This window comes from Nanorana parkeri, unplaced genomic scaffold (assembly GCF_000935625.1).
Source record: "Nanorana parkeri isolate BGI_ZX_2015 unplaced genomic scaffold, ASM93562v1 scaffold3161, whole genome shotgun sequence".
Taxonomy (NCBI): domain Eukaryota; kingdom Metazoa; phylum Chordata; class Amphibia; order Anura; family Dicroglossidae; genus Nanorana; species Nanorana parkeri.
In genome coordinates, this window is record NW_017309429.1 from 36,795 (window position 1) to 64,252 (window position 27,458).

The following is a 27,458-nucleotide window of genomic DNA, read 5'->3' on the forward strand; positions in this document are numbered from 1 at the left end:
TCTGCTTCGGAATGTCTTATTTATTTGTATTCCTTTAGCATGACATGTGAATGCAAATGTGTATTCCTTTAGCATGCACATGTCATGCTAAAGGAATACAAATAAAAAAGACATTCCGAAGCAGAATGGTGTGCGGACAACATATCTTCTAGATGCCACGTAGATATGACCACTGAAATTAATGGAGCAGCGCGGCAAATGCATGTTCGCGGGACATGTAGGTGTGAACCAGGCCTTATTCTTTACTCGTAATTAGCTTGGGAGGGCCAATCAGAAAGTCGGGCCCTTTGTCCCTTTTCCACTGGGTGCACAGTAGTCAGGAAAAGTGATATTAAAGGATAATTTTTCCCCTCCCCCAATGTTAGTGTAAGAACTCGCTTTAAATCATGCCTCTTAATCCGATCATCTTCTTCTTTCCTGTAGTTTTCAGCTGTCCCTCCAGTGCCAACTCCTCTGTCCTCCTCTTCTCTGATGTCCCATGGAGTCTGTGCGGCTGCACATTTCTCCATATACTTACCTTGTGTCTCTCCTCCTCTCCCGGCCGAACATCTGAACTGCGCATGCGCCCGCCCCAAGATCTTTTGCGGACGCCCAAGAAATTTTCAGATGTTCGGACGGGAGCGTGCCGTGGAGACACAGGTAAGTTTGAACCCTTTGCAAAAGTTTTTTTTTTTTTTTTATTGTTCTGCATATATCTACTGCTTGCTAGCAGTAGATATATGCAAACAAAAAGTGAGGGTTTGATAACTCTTTAACCACTTGCCGTCCGCCCGTTGTAAAAAAAACGGACGGACGGCACTGCTGTATTGGCGGGTTGCCGTCGCCAGACGGCATTTTTTTTCTGCGGGCACGCACGGGCAGAAAAGACCCGACCAATGCAAACAACCGTTACCGGGTGTTAAACATATAGACGATCGGCGGCTCCATAGCCCGCCGATCGTCTATATGTGCTCGTTTTTCGCCCCTCCCCGCCAGACACCTCACCTGCAATCCCGGGATCCGCTGCCCCATCTGCGGCCCGGGACCGGCTCGTAGGGCGTCAGGAGGAAGAGGGAGAGAGATCAGCTCCTTGCTGTCTCCCTCCGGGCTGTGAATGCAGAAGTGATGTGTATTACATCACTTCCGCATTCACCTGTCAGTCATCTGGCTGCTATAGCCAGAGAAAAGAAGCTGATGAGACGTTTGGAGGATCACTAACTATCATCTTCTTCTGCCTGTGAATATACTGGTCTGGTGAGTGCGCACCCCAGAGGGGATTTAGACGTGGACACTGCGGTGTGGGATTTCTATTATTATTACTAATACGTTGCGGACACTGAAAGTTTAAAGTATTTTGGATTCACAAATCATCTATTTTTGACTCACTTTCAATCAACGAATTATTTATTTATATATTTTTATAGTTTTTGGATTCACAAATCATCTATTTTTGGACTCACATCCTATTAACGATTATTTGCATTCACTTTGCTACATATCACTTTGATAAGTTTGAGATTTATATACATTTTTGTATTATTGGTATTTTATATCTGAAATTGTATATTTTATTTATTTCATGTATTCGTGCACAATTTGAAACTTTTATTCACTGGTTATTATTGATTATTAATACTTATTAAGCCTAATATACCAACACTGATTTTATTCACTCACTGTTGATCCTGAGCGCTGCACATCCAGTTACATACAATGATCACTCATCGCTGAGTGCTTGTACCCACTCTACATCCTGACTTGCTGTCACAGGAGGCTGAGCAAGTGGTGTGGGGAGGAGAGCTCGATCTCCTCTGACAGCTGACTCCTCCCCCACACCGCCGTTCTCCTGATCTGTCACAGGAGGCTGAACGGGGGCGGTGCAGGAGGAGAGCTCAGCCTCCTGTGACAGCACTGACAGGTGTCTCTGCCCCCACACCGCTCTCCTAATCTGTCACAGGAGGCTGAGCTGTGTGGGAGGAGAGGTGACGGGCGCTCACATCACTCTCCTCCCCTGCACCGCCCGGTCTCCTGTGACAGTTTCTCTCCTCCCCGCTGGATGCTGCAATGTGTCGGAGGAGACACAAAGCAGCGGCCAGCGGGGAGAGAAGCCAGGGATGCACCGCTATTTTGGCCGAAAGATGGCACTTTCTGCATTTTGCCAAAAGTGCCATTTTCGGCCAATATGTTTTGGCGGACGAAATTGCGTTGGATCCCGTGTTGTGAGGTAAAGATAGTGTAAAAAATAAAGTTTTACTAAAGCTTACAGAAATGGTGAAGAGTTTCTGCAACATGTTATATACCCATTGCTAATTGTCTTTGTTTGACTTTGTTGACATTTTGGTAAAAATTATCTATTTGGGTCCGAGTACAGTAACAATTTTCTTATTTGGGTCCTTAGATTAACATGTTTCAAAACCCCTGTTGTAAATTCAAACTCAATCCGTCATCCTTTAATGGCAGATTTGCATAAGTGAAGGACACTACCACAGTTTGGGAATACTTTCTAAAGAACTTTTACCCCACAATTGTCTAGTTACTTTCTAACCTTTTTTTTTTGTTGTAACATATTTGTAGCAAAGTTGAGAAAAAAACATAAATGTCCTGCATGTTCATCCTATTCTTATACATTTTATTGCTTAATACAATACATCTTCATAGTAGGATCAATAAATGTAAAAAAACTTCTCTATCTACCTTGGCAGTAGCAGTTGAAATAATAAACTGGACACTGACTACCATAAAGAATAACATCTTAGTCCTGTTACCCTCCTGCCAAATGGGCTTACTCATATAGGCAATGTAGACAGCAGGTGCATCAAAAGGGATCCAAGGAATGTGTTCTTTTTCATATAATTATTTTTGAAAAAGACTTGAGGCAGAAAGCTTTGTAGTTTACAGGAGCCTGTGGGCTCTTTCTACCAAAATCAGGGTAGAGACCAGCAAACAGACCCAGTGAGGGCATTACTGGGTGTCAAAATAGGTATTTCTTAAATAAAACTACATGATTTGATTTAACATTTTGAACTGCATGCTGAACTACAACTTTAATTGTTAATGCTTTGAGATCCACTTTTATACATAATATTATGTAATGGTTTATTATCAGGGCTTATAGTATACAGCTACAAGATCACATTGCGCTGTTTAGGGTTCCTGTAAGTTCATCTGCTTACATGAACTGGGTTGTATCCAGCCTGCATATATTATCTCCATGTGCATTATCCTGGAACACGCATTTCCAGATTTCCTGCATCCTCCACCCCCCTACAAACACACACACATACACTGATGACAAACTGACCCTGGGAGATTTTTCCTTCCACTGACCAGCAATGTATGGGGCCCTACAATAAATATACTCCTTACTACTATATACACCATGCACCAATGCATTGCACTGACTGCCAGACTTTATGTGCTATGTAGTACATGACATAGTCCTTACCAAAGTGTTAATTTTCTCAGCAGTTGCAATTAGTTGCTGTGTAGTTTGCAATAATAATGTTCTTCTTTAAGGTGGCCTCAGACAAAGCCATTCTCGTAATAGTGCTCAATGTGAAAGCCATGGGAGGGTTCCATATGCTGCCATGTATTGGCGTCAGGAAAGGAAAAATTACCGATATGCAAGTATACAATTTTCCAGAGTCCAACATGGCAGCATACAAATGGGACATAGCGATGACAACCAAGGAGGGTAATGCTGAGATATTTATATATTTGTACCACTATTAAAACACATTCAGAACCAAACTTTATCATGGTCAAAACCTCTGGATAGACCTTGCAATGAGACAAGAACATGGATCAGGTTACTGCCTTCCAGAATAACACTAGAAATACACGGCTAAATTCTATACAGAAGGATGACATCCTTCGGTAGAGCAAACTCAGAGATTAGTCTGTGGCTCCATCTTCTTGACCAGCCACAGTGCATGTGACCTAGTGGATGCAAAGACCTTTTCTGACACTGCCAGAAAGATGAACAGATTGACCTGACAGAAGAGTTAACCTCTATGTACTTCTTCAGCATAGCAGCCACATTTACTGTATTTTTCGCTCCATAAGACGCACTTTTTTCCCCCCAAAAGGAGGGGGAAAATGTGCCTGCGTCTTATGAAGCGAATCCCGACGCCCGAGACATGCAGTTTCGGGCGCCGGGCGAGTAGTAGGAGCCACTGCTCGTTTAATACGAGTGATCTAATGAGATCACTCGTATTAAAACCGAGCAGCGGCGACGATCGAGATCACCATAGAGCAGACGAAGAACGGACTTTCTTCGTCTGCTCTGTGTGATCACTGAGACCGTGGCGCTGTAATCACAGCGCCAGCTGTCTCAGCGGTCACTAACTGCAGCTTCTGTCACAGCTTCTGTCATAGAAGCTGCGTCAGAAGCTACAGTCTGTCGAGTGCTCCATAAGGCGTGCCGGACCTCCCTGCGTCCTATGGTCCGGTGCGTCTTATGGAGCGCAAAATACGGTAAGCCATGAGCTGAAACAAAATGTTATTCTGGCAGCAATAATGTCCTATTTAGAAAGGATCTTCCAATCATTGGATGATGAGAGGAGAGATTTAGAATTACCCTGTCTGGGAAATAGTTGCAATAAGGTGGGTTACTGCCTAATTGTGACTGTTCAAGACCAGTCTCCCTGAGGGGATTGCTGTAAGAAATACTATTTTACATGCAACTGTCCATACTGAATAAGTGTGATCTTGGATGTAGCACCTGCTTTAGAAAGTCTGGATTTTTTGGATGACTAGAAGATGCCAGGAACAGAGTCTACAAGAAAGGGAACTCTGAACAGATGGGCCAGAGGCAATTGATTGCCATCACCCTACCTGGATAATTGTGGGTCCCATTTAGGAACCTGAACCATTTGGGACTGAAGGAAACACATAAGCATTCAATTATCCACTTCTCCTGCCACTAGAAAGTTCACTGTTGACCAGGAGCGTCTGTACTCTGTGCTCTCTAAGGAGAATAAGTTTAATTTCTGGAGGCAATCTGTATAAAATCAGGCCTTCCATCTATTTTATTAATTTCGTAGCCCTTCCTGAGGATTGGTAACTAAAACTGAACCTATACTCAAGATGTGGCCGAACTAGTCATTTATAAAGTGGTAAAATTATGCTTTTATCCCTCAATAGGAACCCTCTTATAATGCAAGATAGTATACTGTTTGTTTTAATGGCCACTGCTTGGCATTTCATACTATTGCTAAATCAATAATCTATTAGCACTCCCAGGTCTGTCTCCATGTCACTCTTCCCCAATGCAGTCCCCCCTAGGTAGTAGTTTGCGAACATGTTCCTTGCTCCCATGTGCATAGCCTTGCATTTTTCTTTATTAAATCGGATCTGCCATCTTGGAGCCCAGGCTTCAATTTTCTCCAGGTCCTGTTGGTGTGAGTTTATGTCTTGTTGAGAGTTTACTGCCCTACACAGTTTAGTATCATCCACAAAAACAGAGATTAAACAATTTATTCCAATCTCTATATCCTTTATGAATAAAATAGGATTTTTTGTACTCACCGTAAAATCCTTTTCTCTCTCCGTTCATTGAAGGACACATGGCAACAGATCGTAGATCCTGTACTGTAGGGTATATTGCCACCTGCAGGAGAAGGACGCTAGGCACACGAAAGACAAAGACAGCCTAGGGGTGGCCCCTGTTGGTGGCCCAACTCCCCACCTGCTGACAAGTCTCCAGTAAGTAACAAGCAGTTAGGAGTACACACCCAATACAGAGGGCGGGATCTGTGTCCTTCAATGAACGGAGAGAAAAGGATTTTACGGCGAGTAAAAAAATCCTATTTTCTCTTCCGTTCATTGAAGGACACAGGGCAACAGATCGTAGATCCTGTACTGTAGGGACGTCACCAAGCAGTAACACACAGAGGGATGGGCAAAACAACCAAAATTCCCAAAAGACCCCTCAGAGAGCTGCCGGCAACACTCTGCGCCCCAACCCAGCACCTGCCGATGCCGAAACATGCACCTTATAAAACTTGACAAAAGGTGTGAAAGGAAGACCAAGTAGCGGCCTTATAAACCTGAGAAACCGAGGCACCATGGCGGAAGGCCCAAGATGCCCCAACAGCCCTAGTAGAATGGGCAATGACAGGAAAGGGAGGCTCGCACCCCTTAACGGCATACACCTGAACAACAACATGATGAATCCACTGAGAAATGGTAGCCGCCGACGCGGCCCGGCCCATACGGGGGCCCTCTGTGAGCACGAACAATTAATCTGACTCACGGAAAAAGCCATATCTACCAGATAAACACGAAGAGCGCGAACCACATCCAAACAGTGCAGCGCTCTTTCCTTTCTATGAACTGGCTTCGGGCACGGAAAAGGCAAGGCCATTTCCTCATTCAGATGGAACGCCGACACAACCATAGGCAGGAAGGCCGGTCGAGGACGTAGACAGCCTTGTCCCTATGAAGAACAAGCAAGAACAGTCAGTGCAGAAATTTGTCCCTTCACCATGCTCAAGGCAAACCCTTGAGCCACCCCGCGCTGCAAAAATGCAAGAATTCTGCTGATCGAGAACAAACGTGGAGACACACCAGGCAAAAAAAGCCCTCCACGTGAAATGGTATATCTTCCTAGGAACCGCTGTTGTGGAAATTTTACTAGGATGTGTTTTTAGTGTAATATTGTCATCATGTCTCAGTGTCCGGATTTCTGTGTCACGCTCGATTGGAGCGTGACCCGGATTATTCGGCACTGGGAATAAACCATTGGAGTGGATATGCGTGGTGGAGCAGTGTTCTCTTGGCGAGTGTGTGGATGCCAAGCTAGGGACCCTGCGCGGTGCGTGGATTTATTGGCGTGGCGTGCATACATTTGCTTTGAGAACATAGTATTATTTAAGATACATATCTGCCTTTATGAAAGGAACGTGTGTTTGTTGTCTCTAGTGCGCCTGATCAACCGCTGGAGATAATATAACGTCGTCCCTATAAATAAGCACGCATGAGAATCATAGTAACGTTATTGGGCATTGCTCACTGAGCAATGCTGGATAAAGTTCACTCCGGTGGTAATAGATTATTGTATTAATGTGTTTTTTTGACTGGCTATGTTGAAATCACTTCCTGTTTGACATCACTTCCTGGTTGTTGAAATAATTTGCTGGTTGTTGACATCACTTCCTGTTTGAAATCATAACTGTGCTGGGGGTCTCTGAGCATGGATCTAGCAAGCAAGCAACAGCTGTCTCCTGTGTCCTGAATCTACATGACTGTACAGAGGTACTTCCAGTCCTTGCACAAAAGAGCGTAATACAACTGTGCTTTTAAGCACAGGGGAAATTCTTTGTGTTTGTCATACTTTGGCGCAGTTTAGTGCGGCATGGATTTGTGCGTTGAACCAAGTGAATCTCCATAACAAAATGGCGAGCCAGGTAGGAGTCGGCAAGGATTCTCTGTGCAGCTGACAAAAGGGGAGAGACTGTAAGTAAAACTGTATTTTTGCCCGCTGTCAGAGAATTTCTGCTCGACGAAAGAACGTTTTTGCTCTTTTTGCCAGGACTAGGTAAGTGCTTTGAGTTGTGTAGTTTGTGGTGGATCTGATTGTGCAGAGATTGTATGGTCAGATTGTTATGTGTGTGGTGAGAGGGCTGCTGTGTATGTGAGAAGCTCAGTGTTAGGTTTTTGTGGTAAAAGTGTTTTATGCTGAGCGAAAATCTATTTGTTTTTGGGCTGGAAGTCAGTTTGATGCAGGTTTTGTCTTCAAGGCTCTAAAGCTCAGTTATTGGTGTATTTCTCTGTGTTTGTACTGGATCTCAGAGCGGCCATCTTGGTGTCCTTTGTGTAAGACCATGTGGCCAGCGGCCATCTTTGTTTTTGTAGTGATTTTATTCGGTTTTAGTTTTAGAAGGCAGTTTTAGTGCTATTGCTGCAGTTCTGAATTAAAATTCGGTTTTTGTTTTATTCGGTTTGGTGCTGCAGGTTTTTAACAAGGAATTCAGTTTTAGGCTGGTTCACTTTCAGCTGAGTTTGGTGTCTATGGAAAGCGATGTTTGCATCAAATGTCTGTTTTTGTGCAGGATGGTGATTTTGTCTTTTTTTAACTCTTATCATTGTGTGAACATTAGGAGCAGTTTAGTAGTGCAATTGTCCTAGAGTTACTGATTTTGCTTAATGCTTGAGTGTCTGTGGCTGTTATACTGAATTGTTTGGCATAGTTGGTGGTTATTACAGTTACTGCAGTGTAAAAGGGTGGTGCTTTGTAGTTCTATGCCAAAAGTATTGGGACAACAAGCCATAGAGTTTGATGGCATTAATGCGATTGCAGTGTTACAATTCCTGTATCATGGAAGCCATTTTTAAAGAGGTATCGAGAGTGGAAGGCACGGCGGCCATTGTTGAAGCCATGCAAGGGTCTTCTGACCCGTGGCTACAAGCACAGAGTTGTGTAACACACCAGGTTGCTTCCAGACAGTGGCGCAAGCGAAAGGCAAAGTATGCTCTCATTTTTGCTGCTGGTTGGATAGCAGATAATATCAGGAGTCTTGTAGGCTGAAGCTGAGTTTGGAAGGACAGGTGGAAGATTTAAAACTTGAGATTGGGAAATTGAGAACTCTTGTCCAGCACACTGCTGAAGCTAGCACGGAGTATGAACGTACTGTGACTGAGCTGCGCAAGGAACGGTTCTCTGAAAGCGTAATGGAAGCGCAGGCCGAGCATTCTCAGGGTCTGGCCCAGATAGAGTCATTTAAACAACTGTCATAGTGAGATTATGACTGCAGTTGATGTTTCTGAGAACTCTGGGTCAGATTCTGAAACTGACTCAGGGATGGGCGATGTAACTGTGGTTAGATGTATTAATACAGTCCAAGAGGTTACCTCAGATGAGTCCGGTGTGGGATCTGGTCATGCTAGGATAGGTAAAGTTGGCCAGCAGTGTAGGTCGGCATGTGCTCAGAGCTTTCGTGCGGGGAGGCAAGCTAAGAGTTGTTTCGCATGCCAAAGAATTGGGCATATTGCTAGGTACTGTGCGGTAACGAATGGCAACATTCACAGAGATTCCAAGTCTCCCAGAACCACACCTAGGAGTCAAGTGGTTTATTCACCAAGGTGGGGTAATGGTCCCAGACATGGTTCTTTGCAATGGCATAGAAGCCAGGGACAGCCAGGGTCTTGGACTCATGGAACAGATTTTAAAGCCCGATATGAATTGTTGAAATGGGAGAATACTAAGCTTAGGAAAGAACAAGATCGGTTCTGGGAACAGATCAGAGTCTCAAATGATGTGTACCAGAGAAGGGGGGATGAAGAGATGTTATTGAGATCTAAACCATTTTACTGTTTGTATTTTGCAGGAAAAAATGGACCGAAATTAACATAACTTTTCTTTCCCTAGAAACCTGTATTGGGGACCTTTTTTGTAATGTTAAATCCTGCTTCTTTGATAAAATTAATCTAACATTGGCTTGAGACTGGAAAAATTCAAGAAACTGTACTAGCATTGTTTACTGTTTCAGGCGAACCCACCAAGACAGTGATATGTTAATGACACAATTGTGCGATTGCAGGGTGTGTGTTCCAAAGGCAATACGTTTTTTTTTAATTCTTTGCTGTTTTTGTATTAAGTTTCAGTTTTAAGGGAAATTCTTACTTTTTGCTGAATTTCAAAATCTTAGGCGGATTGCGCAAGCGAGAGTAACACGTTTTTTTGTTTATCAGGGAGTTTTTAAGGAGTTTTAACGTGTGACTACTGAGACATCGTACAACCAGCAAATAAGCGGTTACACGGCATCCCCATAGTAGTTGGTACATCAAGGAATAGACTGAAGCCATTGTATTGTATAGCGGAGGATCTTCATGGTATTCTGGGGCTGTCTTACGACACGGCGTAGGGTTAAAACGAACGTGTGGACGGTGGGCCGCTGCCGTATAAGCGGGGGATCGGGACACGTCTGTTTTAGACTACAAAGTGAGGAGTGGATTCTAAGGCCCCCAACATTAGCGGAGTTGCGTGTGTGGTTGCTAAGGCGCGGATAGCTGTTAACATACTGCTCCTAAAGAGGCGCAAGGGTACTCTGGACGCAGAGTTACTGTAAAAAGCCGGTTCGAATCGTCATGGGCAATGGGCCGTCCATGTTAGGGAGGGAAAAATGAGGCCTCCCACAGTCAGACAGCCTCCCAGTACATGAGGTCTGGGTTTGGGGTTCAGGCCATGAAACCCCTTAAAGAATGGTATAAATGTCCGAGGGTACCGCGTGGGGTATCCCTCAGGAAGGATGTAGATCAGTTATGGCTTCAGAAGTATATAATGGTAAATCGGTAGGGCATACAGAAGGCGGTTTCAGTCCGGAGGAACCGCATTATGTAGACCTGGTCCCAAGGGGGTAGCCGCGATCGGTGATCCAGTGTCCAAAGCGGAAGAGGCTCTTTCTGGGCTGACTCTGCTGAAGCAGGCTGGATCTACCAACACTGGATCTGTTGTAGTTTTTCTCAGATGTCTCTGTTGTCACCAATGCAATTAACTCTACTCTGGTCTCTTTCTCTCTCTCTCTCTCTCTCTCTCATGCTCTCTCTCTCTCTCTCGTGCTCTCTCTCTCGTGCTCTCAAACCTAAGAGTGTAACCTGGAGACGATACACCATGTTAGATCCAGCTTCTCTTCTTCCTGTTTTTGAAGAGGAAGAGAAGGGGGAGATTTTTGCAAACATCTAAGATCATGGCCTGAATGTCTTGCTGTAGCCCTTTATTCCATCAGGGGTGCACCTAGGCAGCCCCACGGGTTATCACCATACGTCCACCACCGGGTTCGGGAGTCTCTCCCGGACCCAGACTCAATAACCAATGTACATTCTAGTCAACCAGGTGATTGTGACGTGCTAAAGAAACATCCAAGGACGGGACTAGAGTCGAGATATCTTGGGCCATTCCAGGTGCCGCTGACGAGGCCAACCTCTCTGAAGTTCGAGGGACGAGACAACTGGGTCCACGCCGGTCACTGCAGGAAGTTGCTCAACTATGTCAAAGGATGAAGAGTATCAGTTTTGTTTATTTGTTTAGTATATTTTAGTGAGGGAAGTGCACCTCAAACTAGCAAGAGCCACAGGGAGATGTGTATAGAACTTAAAGACACATTCCTAGAGGGTAACATACATTCCTAGAGGGTAATATCAGCTATAAATTAAATATTAGCTCTGGCGCCTCGCTTGCTAATCCTGTATGGGTGTCCGGGCAGTTAGGCGGCCCGCAGATGTGTTACATCAGTTTCCTGTGGAGGGCATAGGTTTGTGGGATCAGGCCAATACTGACAGGAGCAGGGCAGAGGCAGAGCTATAGCTAGTGAGGGTTGGAATCTTTTTAAAGCTTTGGCGGGGTCTGGGGGATCTCTGGTTTTTCATTGGATCCGGGCTAAAGGAAATGGGAGTACATGTACTTATGGTGTTTATTTCCTTCTACACGCCGGAGTGAGATGTTCCTGATGTCTAATCGGCCTAGTTACCAAAGCCCAACCAGACGACACCATTTTCGCTGATGAGACGAGACGCCCTGAACACAAATAGAAATAGCTGGGAGGGAGGGCAATGTAGTCGTGATGGGCGACTTCAATTACCCGGACATTAATTGGGCTAATGGTACCTCAGGATCGACAAAGGCGGGCCGATTTCTGAACTTGTTGCGAGACAATTTCTTGGAACAGAACGTCGAAGTCACCTCCCTAAGAGCAGAACCTCCGAGTCAAGATTTGCTTTCAATATTCGTTTTCTTTGCCAAAAGTCTACGTGTCAAGATTTGCGTTAAAAAAAAAATAAACTTTGCGTTATTTTCCATCGTCTGTTTTGCCTTTATGGATTACAAGAGGGCCTGTTTTTCCAAAGATCGAGATTCATCGAGGGACACTGGGGAGAATATGACAAAGAGGAGGGACTGTTGTGGAAATTTTACTAGGATGTGTTTTTAGTGTAATATTGTCATCATGTCTCAGTGTCCGGATTTCTGCGTCACACTTGATTGGAGCGTGACCCGGATTATTCGGCACTGGGAATAAACCATTGGAGTGGATATGCGTGGTGGATCGGTGTTCTCTTGGCGAGTGTGTGGATGCCAAGCTAGGGCCCCTGTGCGGTGCGCGGATTTATTGGCGTGGCGTGTATACTTTTGCTTTGAGAACATAGTATTATTTAAGATACATATCTGCCTTTATGAAAGGAACGTGCGTTTGTTGTCTCTAGTGCGCCTGATCAACCACTGGAGATATGACAACTGCTGGATACAGTTCACTCCGGTGGTAATAGATTATTGTATTAATGTGTTTTGTTGACTGGCTATGTATTGAGGAAGTGATGTTGAAATCACTTCCTGTTTGACATCACTTACTGGTTTGCTGGTTGTTGAAATCATTTGCTGGTTGTTGACATCACTTCCTGTTTGACATCACTTCCTGTTGGGCAGATATAAAACAATAAGCATACCTGTGCTGGGGGTCTCTGAGCATGGATCTAGCAAGCAAGCCACAGCTGTCTCCTGTGTCCTGAATCTACATGACTATACAGAGGTACTTCCAGTCCTTGCAAAAGAGCGTAATACAACTGTGCTTTTAAGCACGGGGGAAATTCTTTGTGTTTGGCGCAGTTTAGTGCGGCATGGATTTGTGCATTGAACCAAGCGAATTTCCATAACACCGCTTTGTGTGCCCTGAGCATTGTAGAAATGACAGCATCGGACAACCCCTGGCTCTCAACAGCCATGCCATCATAGCCAGCGACTGTAAAGAAGGATGGAACACAGGTCCCCCTGGGACAGAAGATCGGGACAGCGGCCACGAGGGCGTCAACCACCAGCTGAACCACATCCGCATACCACGCTCTCCGAGGCCAATCTGGGCCACGAGGATGACGGTGACATCTTCAGCCGCGATGCGTCGCAGAGGCCGAGGCAACATGTAGAGTGGAGGAAAGGCATAAATCAGACCGTAAGGTTTCCAGGGAGCCACAAGGGCATCCACCGCCTCCGCCCAGGGATCCAGAGCCCGGGCTACGATCTCTCTACCTTCCGGTTGAGTCGAGATGCCAGAAGGTCCACATGCGGCAACCCCCAGCGAAGACAAAGCTGATGAAAAATGTCCGGGTGTAGGGACCATACTCCCGGGTCCACCGACTGGCGACTGAGGTCTGCCAATTGTCCCCCCCGGAATCTAAACCGCTGAGAGGGCCAGAACCCGACTCTCAGCCCAAGAGAATATCCTGGACACCTCTCGACATGCGGCTATGTTTTGGAGCCGCCCTGGTGGTTGACGTATGCCACCGCGGTGACATAGTCCAACTGGACCCGAACCGACAGCCCTCGAAGGTGGGTCCATCCAATGAGGGAGAGATAGGCGAATCGCCCGAAGTTCCAATACATTTATCGATTCCCCTGTCCAGGGGAAAAGGGGGACACGTCCCACTGTAACAGGATGTCCTTCTGAAGAGTCCTGGCGTGGTGCTGTGCAAAGGGCACTGCCTCGAAGGAGGCTACCATGAGGCCCAGGACCTGCATACAAAAGCGAAAGAACGACCACCGGCGAGTCCGCAACAGACACACGCTGGAACGGAGTTTCAGGAGCTAGTCCTGAGGAAGAAAACAAACTCGGGCCACAATGGTGTCCAGAACCAGGCCCAGGTACTCCAGTCGCGTGGAAGGCACCAGAGAAGACATCTGGAAGTACAGGATCCATCCGAACTCCCCCAAGGACCGCACAATGACCTCCAGAGCAATCACCAGAGAAGAGTGCAACAACGCACGCAGAAGAAGATCGTCCAGATACATCACGATCGAGATCCCCCGGCAACACAACAGCGCCAGAGCCAGGGCTAACATCTTAGAAGAAAAAGGATGTTTCCACAGTGGGGTGTGCAAATACCCAAAGGGAAAGGAGAAAGGGGGCTTTTTAGAAACAATTCCAGACCTCAGAGGTAAAATCTTAGAAAAGCATTTATTTGAAATACCATTTTAAACATTATTTTAAAATAGAGAGAAGAAATCATAGCTAAAAAAACATATGCGGGTGCATTCACCATCTGGTGACAGTACCGTACAGTTCTGAAATGTGCAGTTGCTTTTTTCAAAGTTGTATGAATGCTCCTGTATGTTCCAACATGTTTCGCCCAGACGGGGCTTCTTCAGGGGAAGAAAATAGAAGAAAATATATATCCTGGAGTAGAAATAGGAGGAACCCACATGTAATAAGATTAGAGGGCTGCACTTAATCTTGTAGCGGAAATCATCGTTTACATTCATCAATCTCAGTCACAATAAATATTGAAAAGTATATAATAATGTTAAACGCTTACATGTATATATCTTTTCGCGATTAATTGATCAAAAGGCACGGGAGTATGATGAGAGGAAAGCAACTGTTTCAGATTCAGACAAAAGTTGATTCTATCGGGCATGGGCTGCCACATACAAACAGGCAGAGGGGTCGCGTCGGAGAGGCACACTGTGGCCGTCAGGGGAGAAGCAACAGCAGCAGACGTTGTTAGATTAGAGGCTGTAGTATTCTGCTAGAAATACATATGTATAGTAATCATCAACTCCATGGGGGGATAAAGGACAGGGAAAAGGAACAAGAGTGACGAAGATCTGGTATATAAGAAAAATTGTGTAAATCAAAAATGATAATAAGAATTCTATGTGTGGAGAGTATGTGTTAATTTAGGTGTATGGTGATAGAAAGGGATAAGGACAAATGTGAACATAGAAATAATGAGGTGGCTCCTCATTGAATAGTCAGGCTCAAAGAGAATAGTAGGTAGTGATGATTGGTTAGGACACAAAAAATTGTGGAGATGTGAAGTGATCACTGAGATAAGGTGTATAGTATATCGATGTTTAAAATGGTATTTCAAATAAATGTTTTTCTAAGATTTTAGCTCTGAGGTCTGGAATTGTTTCTAAAAAGCCCCCTTTCTCCTTTCCCTTTGGGTATTTGCACACCCCACTGTGGAAACATCCTTTTTCTTCTATACTACAACCCGGGGTGTGAAACTACCAGCACCTCTATACTTCATTTGCAATACATGTCTACTAATGTTATCTCCGACACCGACAGTGTCGACACCAGGGGTACCGCATTCAGGGCAGAGTTGCAGACATATCGAAGGCCCTGCACCAATTGTTCCACCAATTCCACATAATCGGGAGAAACATTTACCTCCGCAAGCCAAGGGGCAGGGCAGGGGAAGGCAACAGCAGACTACGTTTCTTAGGGGGCTTCTGCGTCAGTGCGCGTTCAATGCGTGTCACAAAGACATCCATGGCAGGAGAGAAAACTTCAAGGAAACCCACCAAGGACCCCGAGAGGGGCAAGAGCGCCTAGGAGACAGTACAGGCCGCACAAAAAGGGGGGAATGAGAGGAATCAGCAGAAAGCAGCCCACAACCCTCGCAAGGTAACGTTCCTGCATTCCATGATACCCCGCTCACACCTCCCCACTGCCTCAGGAACAGGAGACTGTCACAGGCAGAAAAGGGACCCCAGCAGTCCTCACGACCCACGCGTCTGAAACGCCACAGCAGAGCGATTCGGAGGAGAACTGCACACATCTGGTCTGCAGACAGCCACACTGAGGAAAGGAACACCCCTTCCGCCCGTCCGAACAAGGCCAGGTACCAGAGCTCCCCACAGGAAGTGACAGCGGCCGAACGGGGGACTGTCAGTCAGAGAGCCATCCAGCAGGTAGGGTCCACCCGCACGTCCCCAGCACAGGTCCATACATACCATACCTAGCGAACTCCCCCAGTATCACTGGCTGACTCTAGCAGTATGAAGGGGAAGACTCACCTCTAGAGGTTGAGGAAATGGCGAGAAAATGCCCCCGACCTGTGTGGGCCGCTGTGACTGTCAGGCCAAGACCTCCAGTCATATGCACCCCACCGGGCCAAGAAGCCCACAGGCGTCGATATAACACCGTCGCATCCGAACCACCGTAGCGGGACTGCATGACTCCAAGGATCTATAATCATCCAGCATGTCGCCCTGGCGACACTTGCTTGAAGAAACAGCGAAGAAAAGGAGGAAAAGAAAACATTTCCAGAGATTATTTTCTTTTTAGCTCCTTACTCCTGACGCTAGGCAAAAAACTGGAGACTTGTCACCAGGTGGGGGGTTGGGCCACCAGCAGGGGCCGCCCCTAGGCTGTCTTTGTCTTTTGTTGTGTGCCTAGCGTCCTTCTTCTTCGCAGAATGTCAATAGATTGGTTTGACAAGAATGGTCTTTCATGAATCCATGTTGGTTGCTACTTATTATTCCATTTTCATTTGCAAATTCCTGCATATAGTCTCTTATCATTCCTTACAATACTTTACATACTATCGATGTTAAAGGGTTTCTAAAGCCTCCTGTTTGTTTTTGCATATATCTACTGCTAGCAAGCAGTAGATATATGCAAAAAGTTTTTTTTTTTAAAACGCTTTAACAGTGGTTTAAGCTTACCCCGCCTTTGCCACGCGCTCCCGCCTGAGAATCCGAAACTGCTCGGGCGCCGCAAAGCATCTTGGGGCGGGTACATACGCAGTTCGGAATTTCGGCCAGGAGACGAGGAGAGACGCAAGGTAAGTCTATGGACGCGTGCACCCGCATGCAGACACTGTGGGATCGGAAGTGCCAGCAAGGACAGAGGAGTTGGCGCTGGATTGGACACCCCCTGCAGCGCTGGGGAGAAGGCTGAAAAGGACAGGAAATTTTTCCCCACATGAGTAAATGTCTGCAAAATTGTCACCAAAGAAACTGAACTCCCCCACCCCCCTACCAACACTAATAATTCCATACTAAGTGGATTCACTTGTGGTAGGGAATCTAAAGACAACACAATACACAACACACCATCTCAAAAACAGTATTGCTGGCACTTGATGCCAGAAACACACTTGACAAAACTGACTGAACATATCTTGGTATATGATATCTGCTTTTGTAGACGACGTACTTCTATCTTTAAATCAACTGTTAACCTCCCTTCCAGTACTTATCAAAAGAATTAAATACTTTTGAAAACTGCTACATTTTACAAAAACAAATGAGAACTTATGGTTGTTAATAAAAACCCCTAGTAAATAGGCAAATATTTCCCTTTCATGCATACATGAAAAAAAAAAAAAAAATATCTTAGGTGTCTTCATATGCCGAAAACTTTAAATATATATTTATTTAGGCTAAACTTTCTTCCTATTATGAAAAATATAGAAGGAGAACTTTGAAAATTGACTAAATTACCTTTCTCTTTAATAGGTAGAATACACAAAATGAAAGTAAGCTACTGCCTAAACTACTGATAGTAAACTACGTTACATACTTCTGATAAGAATTACCCAAATGTTTTCTTTACAAATGTAGCTCCCTCTGCTATGTCGCTACTAAATTTAGTGTATATCTGGACTGTAATCAGTCTAGATGCTGTTTTGCTCCGAGTTCTGCAGGATTCCCTGAGTTTGGGGGATCGATTGCTTCCCCCCGTTGCTGGTTTGGGGACTCAGCATACAGTGAGGGAGGATCCATCCTCAGACTGTGATTATGCACCTGACTCTGACCAATCCCTGAGCAGGATGAAGGCAGGTGATAAAAGGTTTGGGGACACCTTCCAGAACTCTCTCTCCCACCTGGGGCCCTCCCTGGGAGGAACTCTGTGTGATGCAGATGCCTGGCCTGGGCCTCAGCATGTGGCAGATGCTGGGGGCCTGGAGGCCTAAGATACAACAGATGTCTGGCCTGGGCCTCAGCATGTGGCAGATGCTGGGGGCCTAGAGGCGTTAGATACTACTGGATGCCTGGTCTGAGCCTCAGCATGTGGCAGATGCTGGGGGTTCAGAGACCTTAGATACTACTGAAAGGAACCTGATGGAAGCTGGGCTGGAGGTGGAATCTGCTTATTGAGGAGTGTCGCAGAGGAGCTGGTGAGAGCTACCGTCTGGAACCCTGTGCGAGATCCCTCACCCTATTCTCAGGTACTTTACTGAAGAGAAGCCAGTAGGTGCACTACAAGTCCAGTGACTGTTCTCTGAAAAATCCTGGACCATTCCTGGCTGTTCTCTGTGCTACTACTACTACCTGGTCGCTCTTACAGGACCATTGTGCTACTGATACAAGCCATTGCTAAGGGAGAAGACCGCTTCTCCAAATTGTTACTCCGGTATCCTGCAACCCCAAACCCTCGCTCCTAGTTGATCCTGTGTAATAAATGCTGAAAAGACCCTACGACTCGAGCCTGTTCTGTTCCGGAGTGTCGGTGTTGCTGGAGCTAAGAAAGGGGCCGGTGGCTGGCAAAACAGGTAGGAGAGCCCAAGTTCATATTCGGTGGCTCCTTCGGGGGTGAGCTCTACACGTGGGGGCTGGTCCAGGATTCTCCTGGTCTAGTTTGTGCTGCCCCTAGCAACCGACTGCAGATTTCGCGTTTTCAAGTATTTATGTAGACTGTCTTTTTAGAAAACCCAAGGAAAGACTGTTGCAGAGTATTTTGATGTGAGAGAGCCATATTTTTACAGGAAAGAGGGATTTCTGGCACTTGATCCTTTTTTTGCCAGCAATTCGAGGATTAACAGTGCAGGAAACTTTCTGGTGGGAAGCTGTGGCGCCAGAGAAGTGATAAGAAGGTGGAGATACTGGCTTGCGTGCACGTTAGCGGTCTGCTGAGGAAGACAAGACACATGGAGCAGGCAAGAGAGATGGCGTACTACCGCTTCTTCGGATGTTCAGCCGTTTCCAAACCTACCAGACCCAGTGTACCCGAGTCTATTGAATGGAAAGCTGAATCCCAGGTTGGCTACCTGACTGACACAGGAGTGAGGATGGCGTTCAGAGGCGATGTGGCGCTGTGCAGTATCGGGGGAACCGAGCACGTGGCCATCACCTGCGGAAGGTGTAGAAAACTTTCCGTCATCAGAGCCAGGAGTCGCTGTGCCCATTGTGGAGACTGCCTCATGGATCTCATAGCATCTGACCTCCCACCAAGTATCTATAGGGTGGATTGGCAGACCGGACGCTGTGAGGAGGCGATAGAGTTGAGCAGACCTGCGGCTGAGAGATACTTGCCTCGACTTCCGTCCACTACCAGATCGACTGATGCCAACAACAGTGACAATTCGTCCACACAAGGGCAGAGTACGATTGGCCACTCCCGCGGTCGAGAGGTCTCGATCGGAATGCTGAAGACATCGGATGCACCTGCCAGCTCATTCGGAGACCCGTTTCTGCAGGAAGGTGAGACCTCTGGGGTTGCTAGTGGTGGGGGATCGGAGCTAGGATCATACCAGCCAGAACCAGGGGGGAACCCCTGTAGTGCAGAGCAGCAGGACATTGAGGGGGAGACCTCAAAGCTACCTCAGACAGACAGGTCATGGGGAGGGCTAGATGAGGAAGAGCTCACTGAATATGTTGTAGAGCCAGTAGAGGAGGATCTGGTGGACATTGCCCAGATAATAGAGTGCTGCCAAGGGACTGGGCTTTGATCCGGCCTACTACGAGCGGTGGCTCGAATCTTCGCCACCCCACACTCTTAAAGAAGCAAAGGCACACAACCTGTCCAATCGGGAGTTAATTGAAAGAGCTCAGGATTCATGTGTCCCATCAGGAAAGTGGAATGTGGATGAGCTACCAAGATTGTCCAGACTTCAGAGAATTGTGAACAAGAGGGTCACTCTTGAATATGGATATGAGTACCCCTATGTGCCTAAAGCCATGATGGAGGAGATTGAAGTCAAGCGAAATGCCTGGTATGATACCGAGGTCTGGGAGTACATGGAAGTGCCCAAGCCCTGCCGAAATTCAAGTCACCCAAAGTTCTGGGAGAAGTTCCTGAGCTGCAGGCAGAGCTGGGGGCATTACATCTAGTCACAGATGTGTGACGAAAAAACTTTTTGGTCTATATGGTGTTGCTGGAGCCAAGAAAGGGCCCGGTGGCTGTCAAAACAGGTAGGAGAGCCCAAGTTCATATTCAGCGGCTCCTTCGGGGGTGAGCGCTACACAAAAATCAATTGATTTTTTTTCTAAATTCAATTGAAAAATATTAAGATATTACATAGAATAAAATGTGAACTGCTCATTTTCCCCTTAGAGTTCAAGGCTATTCCATTATTCTGGGTCATCGATTGGATAAACTTGCTTTTAACCAAAATTTGGGTTTAAAAGGAAAAATATCTAACTACATCTAAAAGAGAAAATTATATAGCTTTCTAAATCAGTCTCTGCTTATAGTAAAACAAAAAATACACTGATAAACCATACCTTAAAGCGACATTAAACCTTCAGGGTTTTTTTTCATTTTTTTTATTAATGGGGGCCAGAAAAAAAAGTTTTGTCTGTTGTTTAGTTTTTTAATGTCATTGCTCTCAAGTGGTATCCAGACTGCTAGGCTCCCCCTGTGACGGACCCCCGTACTCAGGATGAGTATGTCCGCCGCTGTCTTCTTCCTTGATGAGGAGATATTGAAACCCGCTGATCTGTAGCTCCCAGTTTCCCCAGTCACTAGCCAAAGCTTGAGTGTAGGGTAAACAAACTCTGATTTATTGAGCAACTGCACAAACTTTTATACAGCAAGTGATTAAATCAGAATATAATCCCATCACATCCACCCTCCCCTCCCAGACCATCGGTCTGCTCAACACCACAGGGGTCCACCTGCTAACGAACTACAGACAGCCATAGCAGAAGCCTGGCCAGAATGTCATTGTTCTGAGCTCCCGCAGAGAACAATGGGAGATAACGAGGGGTGGAGCTGATACTCTTTCCATAACCAGGTCACACAGCATAACGCACTCAAACATAACCCAACACCAATACACATTTAACTTATGAACTGATCACCATGTCGTCACACCCCCTCCCCATCCGGGTGCCTCCATCAGCTAGCCGACTGCTGTGGAGGCACCCATATGTGCAAGGTCATGGCTGTGCCTGGGCACTCGCTTGGAGGATAAAGCCCTGCAGATATTATGCTGGACAGAGTACACCTGCTGATCAGTCTCGGCCATGAGACGTTTTGTGCCGGGTTCACTATTTTACGGTGAAGGAGATTTTGCATAAAGCCTGTCAAAAAAAGAAGCTTGATTTAGATGGCGCTCGAATCTCGCACTTATCCTGCAATACCTTACGGCGCTGTGTGATTACGTCCTCTACTGGATGCTATCTTTCACAGTGGTGCCTCATATCGATGGGGATATCCTATTCACAGAAAGCATGGTACATCATACACGGTCAGGACCCTTCAGGACGTTACAGACCTTTGTGCCTTCCATCACATTTCACCTGTATCAGTGCCTGACTGGCTGAGTTTTTTGCTAAAGAGGATGCCACTGCACTGAAACCGACCCACTCCAGTCGACCATAAAGATCTCAGTCCACTACTTCTTGGGATTGTCCTGCCCTGAAGAACCGCAGTGCTCCTGAGCAGTGACCGAATATGGACACTCACCTAAGGAAATGCATCTATTCTCTTCTGCAGCTGAGGGACCTACTGAGTGGTCCTGTTCCTGTCTCTGACCTGCAAGATGTCCGTTATGTCTTTATTCTTTCTCTTCAGCCCGAACATCTGGAACCGACTTCTCTGCCACAAGTGTCTATTTGATATGGGGTCCTAGTTAGTAGAAGAGGCTATCACACCATGTGCTTATTTAGCTGCGTAGTCTCATGTTGCTAGTTATGGAATCTAGCCATCTATTCTCTAGGACTGTTGTATACTTTACTTTTGGCAGTAGTATAGTATATAGTAGTATAGTTTGGGTTGGATTCCTTCTTTTGCACGTGATCCATTTTGTGCGATAATACTCTAGGTTATTGTTATATTAATGTCTTGACACCTAGCACTTTTTCCTGAGAGGCCCAGGGGCCCTCTTTCCATGTGTGACATTGCGAAGCGGGGGCCATGTGCACTGTTATTTACCTCTTTTCCCCCTTTCGGGTCCTCTTAGATGGGGTATTGGTTTTGGTCTCTGCGGTGCCACACAACTCTTCTCTGGGCACTTGCCGTGTGGTTCCATAGTTATGTGTATACAGTGTATACAGACTAACCTACTGACTTTTTATGAGGGGATAAGTAGAGATCTGGATGGAGGGAGGTCTGTTGATGTGGTATGTGTTCTTCTTACCTATATAATTGATGCCACGAAGCTTGTACTCAAGCCTGTTCAGACTTCTTCCCCAATAGATCAACCCCACTGTGTTTTTCTTCACACTCGGGTGCTTGAATTTAGGTTCACCATTTATTTTAAGCTGGTCTTGATGTTTTTGTTGTACAGTTCTTGAATTTGCCTTCTCTGTTCTTCTGTTTCTCTTTTCTTCTTTTGTACCTCTTTCTGGTTTTTTTTTTCCTTTCTCTCCTCTTCTCGCCCCTCCCTAGGCCTGTGGACTCTCCCATCATGTCGTCGCTCAAGATACATTCCCTGAATGTGCGGAGCCTGAGAGACGTAAAATGGTACTCACAGACTTGCATCATCAGGGAATTCAAGTAGGGTTCCTCCAGGAAACTAATTTTCAGGACGGTAAGGCACCGCTGTGTCCCAACAGACGATATCCACAGAAATTCAGAGGGATCTGCATCCTTCTCGCCAATACACTACTTTGGCAGTTGATTGATGTCTATGCAGGGGAGGATGGGCACCTCTTAATGGTGAAGAGAGTCTTACAAAATCAGAAAGTGATGCTTGCAAATGCATACGTTCCTAATGAGGGACAAAATTTCTTCTTCGAACGTATCCTTCCTTTGATAGAGGACTTTAAAGAGGGTCTTTTATTGTTGGGAGGGGACTTCAATCTATTTCTTGATTCCTCCAGTTCCACCTTTCTTTTGCTGCCTTGAAGCGCCTCAAGAAATGTGTACACCAGCACCAAATGATTGATGTTTGGCGTAACCCCACAGTTAAGAACTATTCTTCCTTCTCCACCTCACATGGGGTGTACACACATGTAGATTTTTTCTAATACATCACAGCGCCCTTTCTCTTACTGTGCGCTCTGGGATAGGAAACATTAATTATTTGGACCATGCGCCTGTGCTTCTCTCGTTAGATGTGGGGTACCCGATGCTGCACTCATGGCAATGGCATTTAAATGATTGTTACGTGATCCAGTGGTTTCTGTGGGGGTTGAAAGGGATCTGCTGACTTACTTTGAGTTAAACGTAGCATCTGATAGTGCCCCTTATTTAGTATGGGAGACTTGTATCAGGGGCACTTTAATCAAACTCGGTACACAATTTAAACAACAACGGTTCAGTTCAACAATTATCTTCCCTGCTCTCGCAGATCCATTCTCTGCAGACTTAAACAACATCTGGATCCCCATTTATTCTCTAAACTAATTTCTTTGCACAACTTGGTACGATGGCTATGCCCGGATAAGGCCAAAGCGACGCTGGCTACATTTCGTTCACCAACAACGCGCCAGGACTTTTGTTCAAATAGGGCTCTGAGCAAGTGCTTATCTTATCGTAAGTCTGATTCTGATATCCGAGGGATTTTTGTGGGCCAGCAGCAGGAAAAGGTTGCCGCCTATGCGGATGATTTACTATTTCCTCCGTTACTTCAAAAAGGTTAAGTCTGACTTACAGAATTGGTTGTGTCTAGCCTTCTCCTGGACAGGGAGGTGTAACCTTAAACAAAACATTTCTTATAACCGTTCCAGGCTCTCCCCATCCTTACTCCTTGTTTATTCTTCGCAGGCCACTATTACCAAACTTTAAGTTGGTCTAGTAGGGTCCAGTGACTCAGGCATTTGATTTTACAGCGGCCTAAAGTCTCGGGTGTCCTGGCCCTCCCCGATGTACACTTTTATTATATGGCTTCTCACTTATCCAGGATACTGGATTGGTGCCACCACGAGGGGGTGGAGCACTGGATTTCTCAAAAACAGACATTTTCCACGATTCCTCTCCCGACTCTACCTTGGCGAGATTGTTCTATACCTATAGAGCTTAGATCCCACCCAATGGCCGGACCTACTTGGCAGGTGGCTAGAGCTATCTTAGAGTAAAAGATTATCTATTTTGCCATCTCCTTTGTATCCAGTAATAGGTCATCCTGAGTTCTCTTCTTCTTGTGTATAAGATGTGCCATTCTCTCAGTTGCGTGGTACCGGTAAGTTTTAAGCGCAAATCTATTTGGCCTTCTATGCAAGATCTTGCCTCAGATACTGACTTCGGTGAGCTAGGTTTTTGGATCGAAACGCTGCAAAACGCTCAGCAAGTGAAATTCCATCATTTCCTATGGGCATGGTTCCCACCTGGGCGTATTTCAGCGCGTGGAAACGCACTGAAAAACGCCCTACGCCCAAACAAGTAAAGGAGCTTCTTTTGGGGGCGTATTTCTGCATGTATCCATTGGTATTCCCGAGTGTGGCTCGGGGGTTTAACAAAGCGGTAACTCCGAGCCACACTCGAGAATACAGCGTAGGTCTTACCTTGTCTGCGATCCCGGCTGTGTCCTCCGGCTGCTTCCGGGTTCCGTCCCTTGTGAGCGTCCGCGTCGCAGGGGGCGGAACCGGCGGAAAGTTTGAAGTTAAGGAAAAAAAACCGAAAGATAGAGAAAATAAAAGGAAAAAAAATAAATCATACCGCCAGGGAGGTATAAAAATGATCGTCGAACGCGCGTTTCACTGAACTAAAAAACGTGCCAAAAACACGCCTCTAGTAACGCCCAGGTGTGAACCCAGGCTTAGAGTGTATCTGTAGGCCAATGTTTTTAAAAAAAATAGTTTTGGATAAAGGGGTCAGGGGGTTGGAAACCCTGTCAGGTTTTTATTGCTGTCCATGTACCTGTTTAAGAGAATTATCCTTTCTATCTGTCCTGGTGACCATTGTCATTGGAGCTCAAAGTGAGGGAAAATACAAAATTATAGGATATCACCAGAACAGAGCACAAGGGGAAATCTTCCAGTAGGGATATTTGTGAAAAAGTTCTATGAGAGAAGGGTAATAGAAATGAACTTAGACAGTAGAACATTACAGGAGGATCTGAATAAAATAGGGGAGTGAGCAACTATATGGCAGATGAGGTTTAATGTCGATAAATGTAAAGTAATGCACTTTGGGGTTAAAAACAGGCAAACGGAATACACATTAATGGGTTCTCCTCTAGGGAAGTCAGAAATGGAAAAAGACCTGGGGGTCATAGTAGACCACAGATTGAATAATAGCTTGCAATGCCAGGCTGCTGCAAACAAAGCAAGCAGAGTTCTGGCTTCTATTAAAAAGGGAATTTACTGTAGAGACAAGTCTATAATTTTACCACTTTATAGATCGCTAGCTTGACCTCATCTGGAGTATGCGGTCCAGTTTTGGTCACCAATACACAGAAAGGATGTCCTTGAGCTGTCCAAAGCTATGAGACAAGGTTACTAAATTTAAATATGTTCACGCTGGAAGTGAGGAGATTAAGGGGGGATATGATTTTGATGTACAAGATGTTCAATGGGGATAGCAACATCAGTAATAAACTTTTTACAGTAAACTCCATAACAAAGACTAGAGGCCACCACCAAAAACTGGTGGAGAAAAGATTTCAGCACAAGGGGCGAAGGGGCTTCTTCACAGTTAGAGCGGTCAGCTGCGAGTATTGCATCTTTCAAAAAAGCACTTAGACGATTTAGTCAGAGACCGTAACATTCAGGGGTACATGTACTCTTAAGAACAAGAACACACAGGGACTCATACACATGCAGAGTCACATGCATACACGCAATGGGCTGAACTTGATGGACCTGTGTCTTTATTCAAACCTCAAATACTATGTAACTATGTAACAACCAACTTACTGTCGATAGGGTTTCTCATTGGATAAGACTGCGTGTAGTTGTTCACACACTGCACTAACTGAGGACTGACTGAAGCACAGAAGTTCTCCACTGCTTTGATCTGTGATGGCCCTGGTGATGAATCTGTGCGAAAAATAGCTTGACAGTACTCCCGGCAGTTGGTATGGCGACCAGCATAGCTGCAACATACAGATCCCACTGAAGAAATAGAAAGGTCAAAATTAGTCATTCAAAAGGCATTCCATAGATTTGATTTGTGATATCTTACATCTGAACTCTATACAAATATAAAAGACACAAATCAATGCAGCTCTGCAATCATTTATACATTAATATTTTTAAATCCAACCAGTGTCAGTACCTGAATTTGACCTACTATCAGCCTCTTTCAGCCCCTGTACAGCAGGGCTGGAGTGTGAGAGGAAGTAGCAGTGAGGCACTCAGCTCATGTGTTGACAAGAAAAAATATAGTAAAAAAAAAATTGTCACCACATACTCCAAGATTATATAACATTGAGAATTCTTACAGTGATCAAATGTGAAAAGTGTAACAAGCAAGCAACATAGCATTCTTACCCTAAAAACCTTTCCAAACGCATCATTACAATTTCACTTTTTATAGCTATTCCAAAAGAGTAAGCATTTTGATCCACAAATGTCTTCATGTTCAACTTCACAACTTAAACCTGGATTTGGTGAGCAGATACTCCTATTTTATTTATTATATTTTGGTGAACTTGTCTGTTAGTTGGAGATAACTATGTTTTGTTTTCTGTAATGTAAATGTTGATGTCTAAAACAGTGTTGATAAGGTTCTGCTATGCAGAGAAGTCAGTACATTTCTCTCTTTTGCCAGAGACTTCGGAGCAGGGCATTTTTCCTTGGTCTACACACAGGACCCTAGAAAAGATTATTTTTGGCTTCTCTGTTTTATTGCCCTTAGGAACCTTTTCATATGTCTGTTTTCCTACTGCACAAAAATGCATTTAAAGTAGTAAATCATTCTATACTTTGTGACTAATCTATAGGCTGTACCATAGTGTATTTTATTTTTTAAGTTGGTGTCACGGACACCGGCACAGGTGACCCCACACCTGCGCAGGTACCCACACAGGCAGACCAAACACGTGTGACCACACGGACCAGGCAAGTATGTGATATATGTATAGGTTGTTTAATATACACAGCAGACTAACAGCAACAACCAACAACAGGGCTCACAGATAACAAGGTTCAAACAGGGTTTAAGACTCGCAGGTTACAATGTTCAAACAGGGTTCAGGAATCACAGGTAACAAGGTTCAAACAGGTTTCAGGACTCACAGGAAACAATCTGGGTTCAAGTTTCAGGACTGGGATCAGGACTCACAGGAAAGAATACTGAGCCATCATCCTGACTGCAGGGAGGGTTTACATATCCTCCCAGGAAGCACCAGGTGATGGCTAAGTACTGGCAGCTGAGAAACACCCACAGGTGAGCACTGGAGCAGCAGGTCCCAGCACCACCCAGTGGTGGTCTGGTGCCTAGCAGTTCCTGGATGCCTAGAGAATCCTGCAGGTGAGCCCAGGAACTGCAGGGCTTAGCTCCAGCGCCACCTGGAGGCGCTCTGGATCCTAACAGTTGGTCATGCAGCATCTATATGTATATAAATGCATTAAAGTGCACCTATGCCCAGACTGTGGATAGTAAAGCATTTACATATTCTTAACAAGCAATACATTGCCTTTTAGACCA

The 27,458-nt window shown here is 45.4% G+C and overlaps 1 protein-coding gene across 1 annotated transcript in view; it reads right to left on the reverse strand.

Annotated features, from left to right (window-relative positions):
- LOC108802831 (reversion-inducing cysteine-rich protein with Kazal motifs-like) overlaps positions 1–25,921 on the reverse strand; it is a gene marked incomplete at its 5' end in the record, with an annotated part of 41,297 nt that extends 15,376 nt beyond the window's left edge. Inside the window, one exon of the mRNA XM_018574684.1 lies at positions 25,724–25,921. Coding sequence (XP_018430186.1) covers positions 25,724–25,921 — 198 coding nt within the window. The remainder of the gene's footprint in view (positions 1–25,723) is intronic.
- Between the last annotated feature and the right edge of the window lie 1,537 nt (positions 25,922–27,458).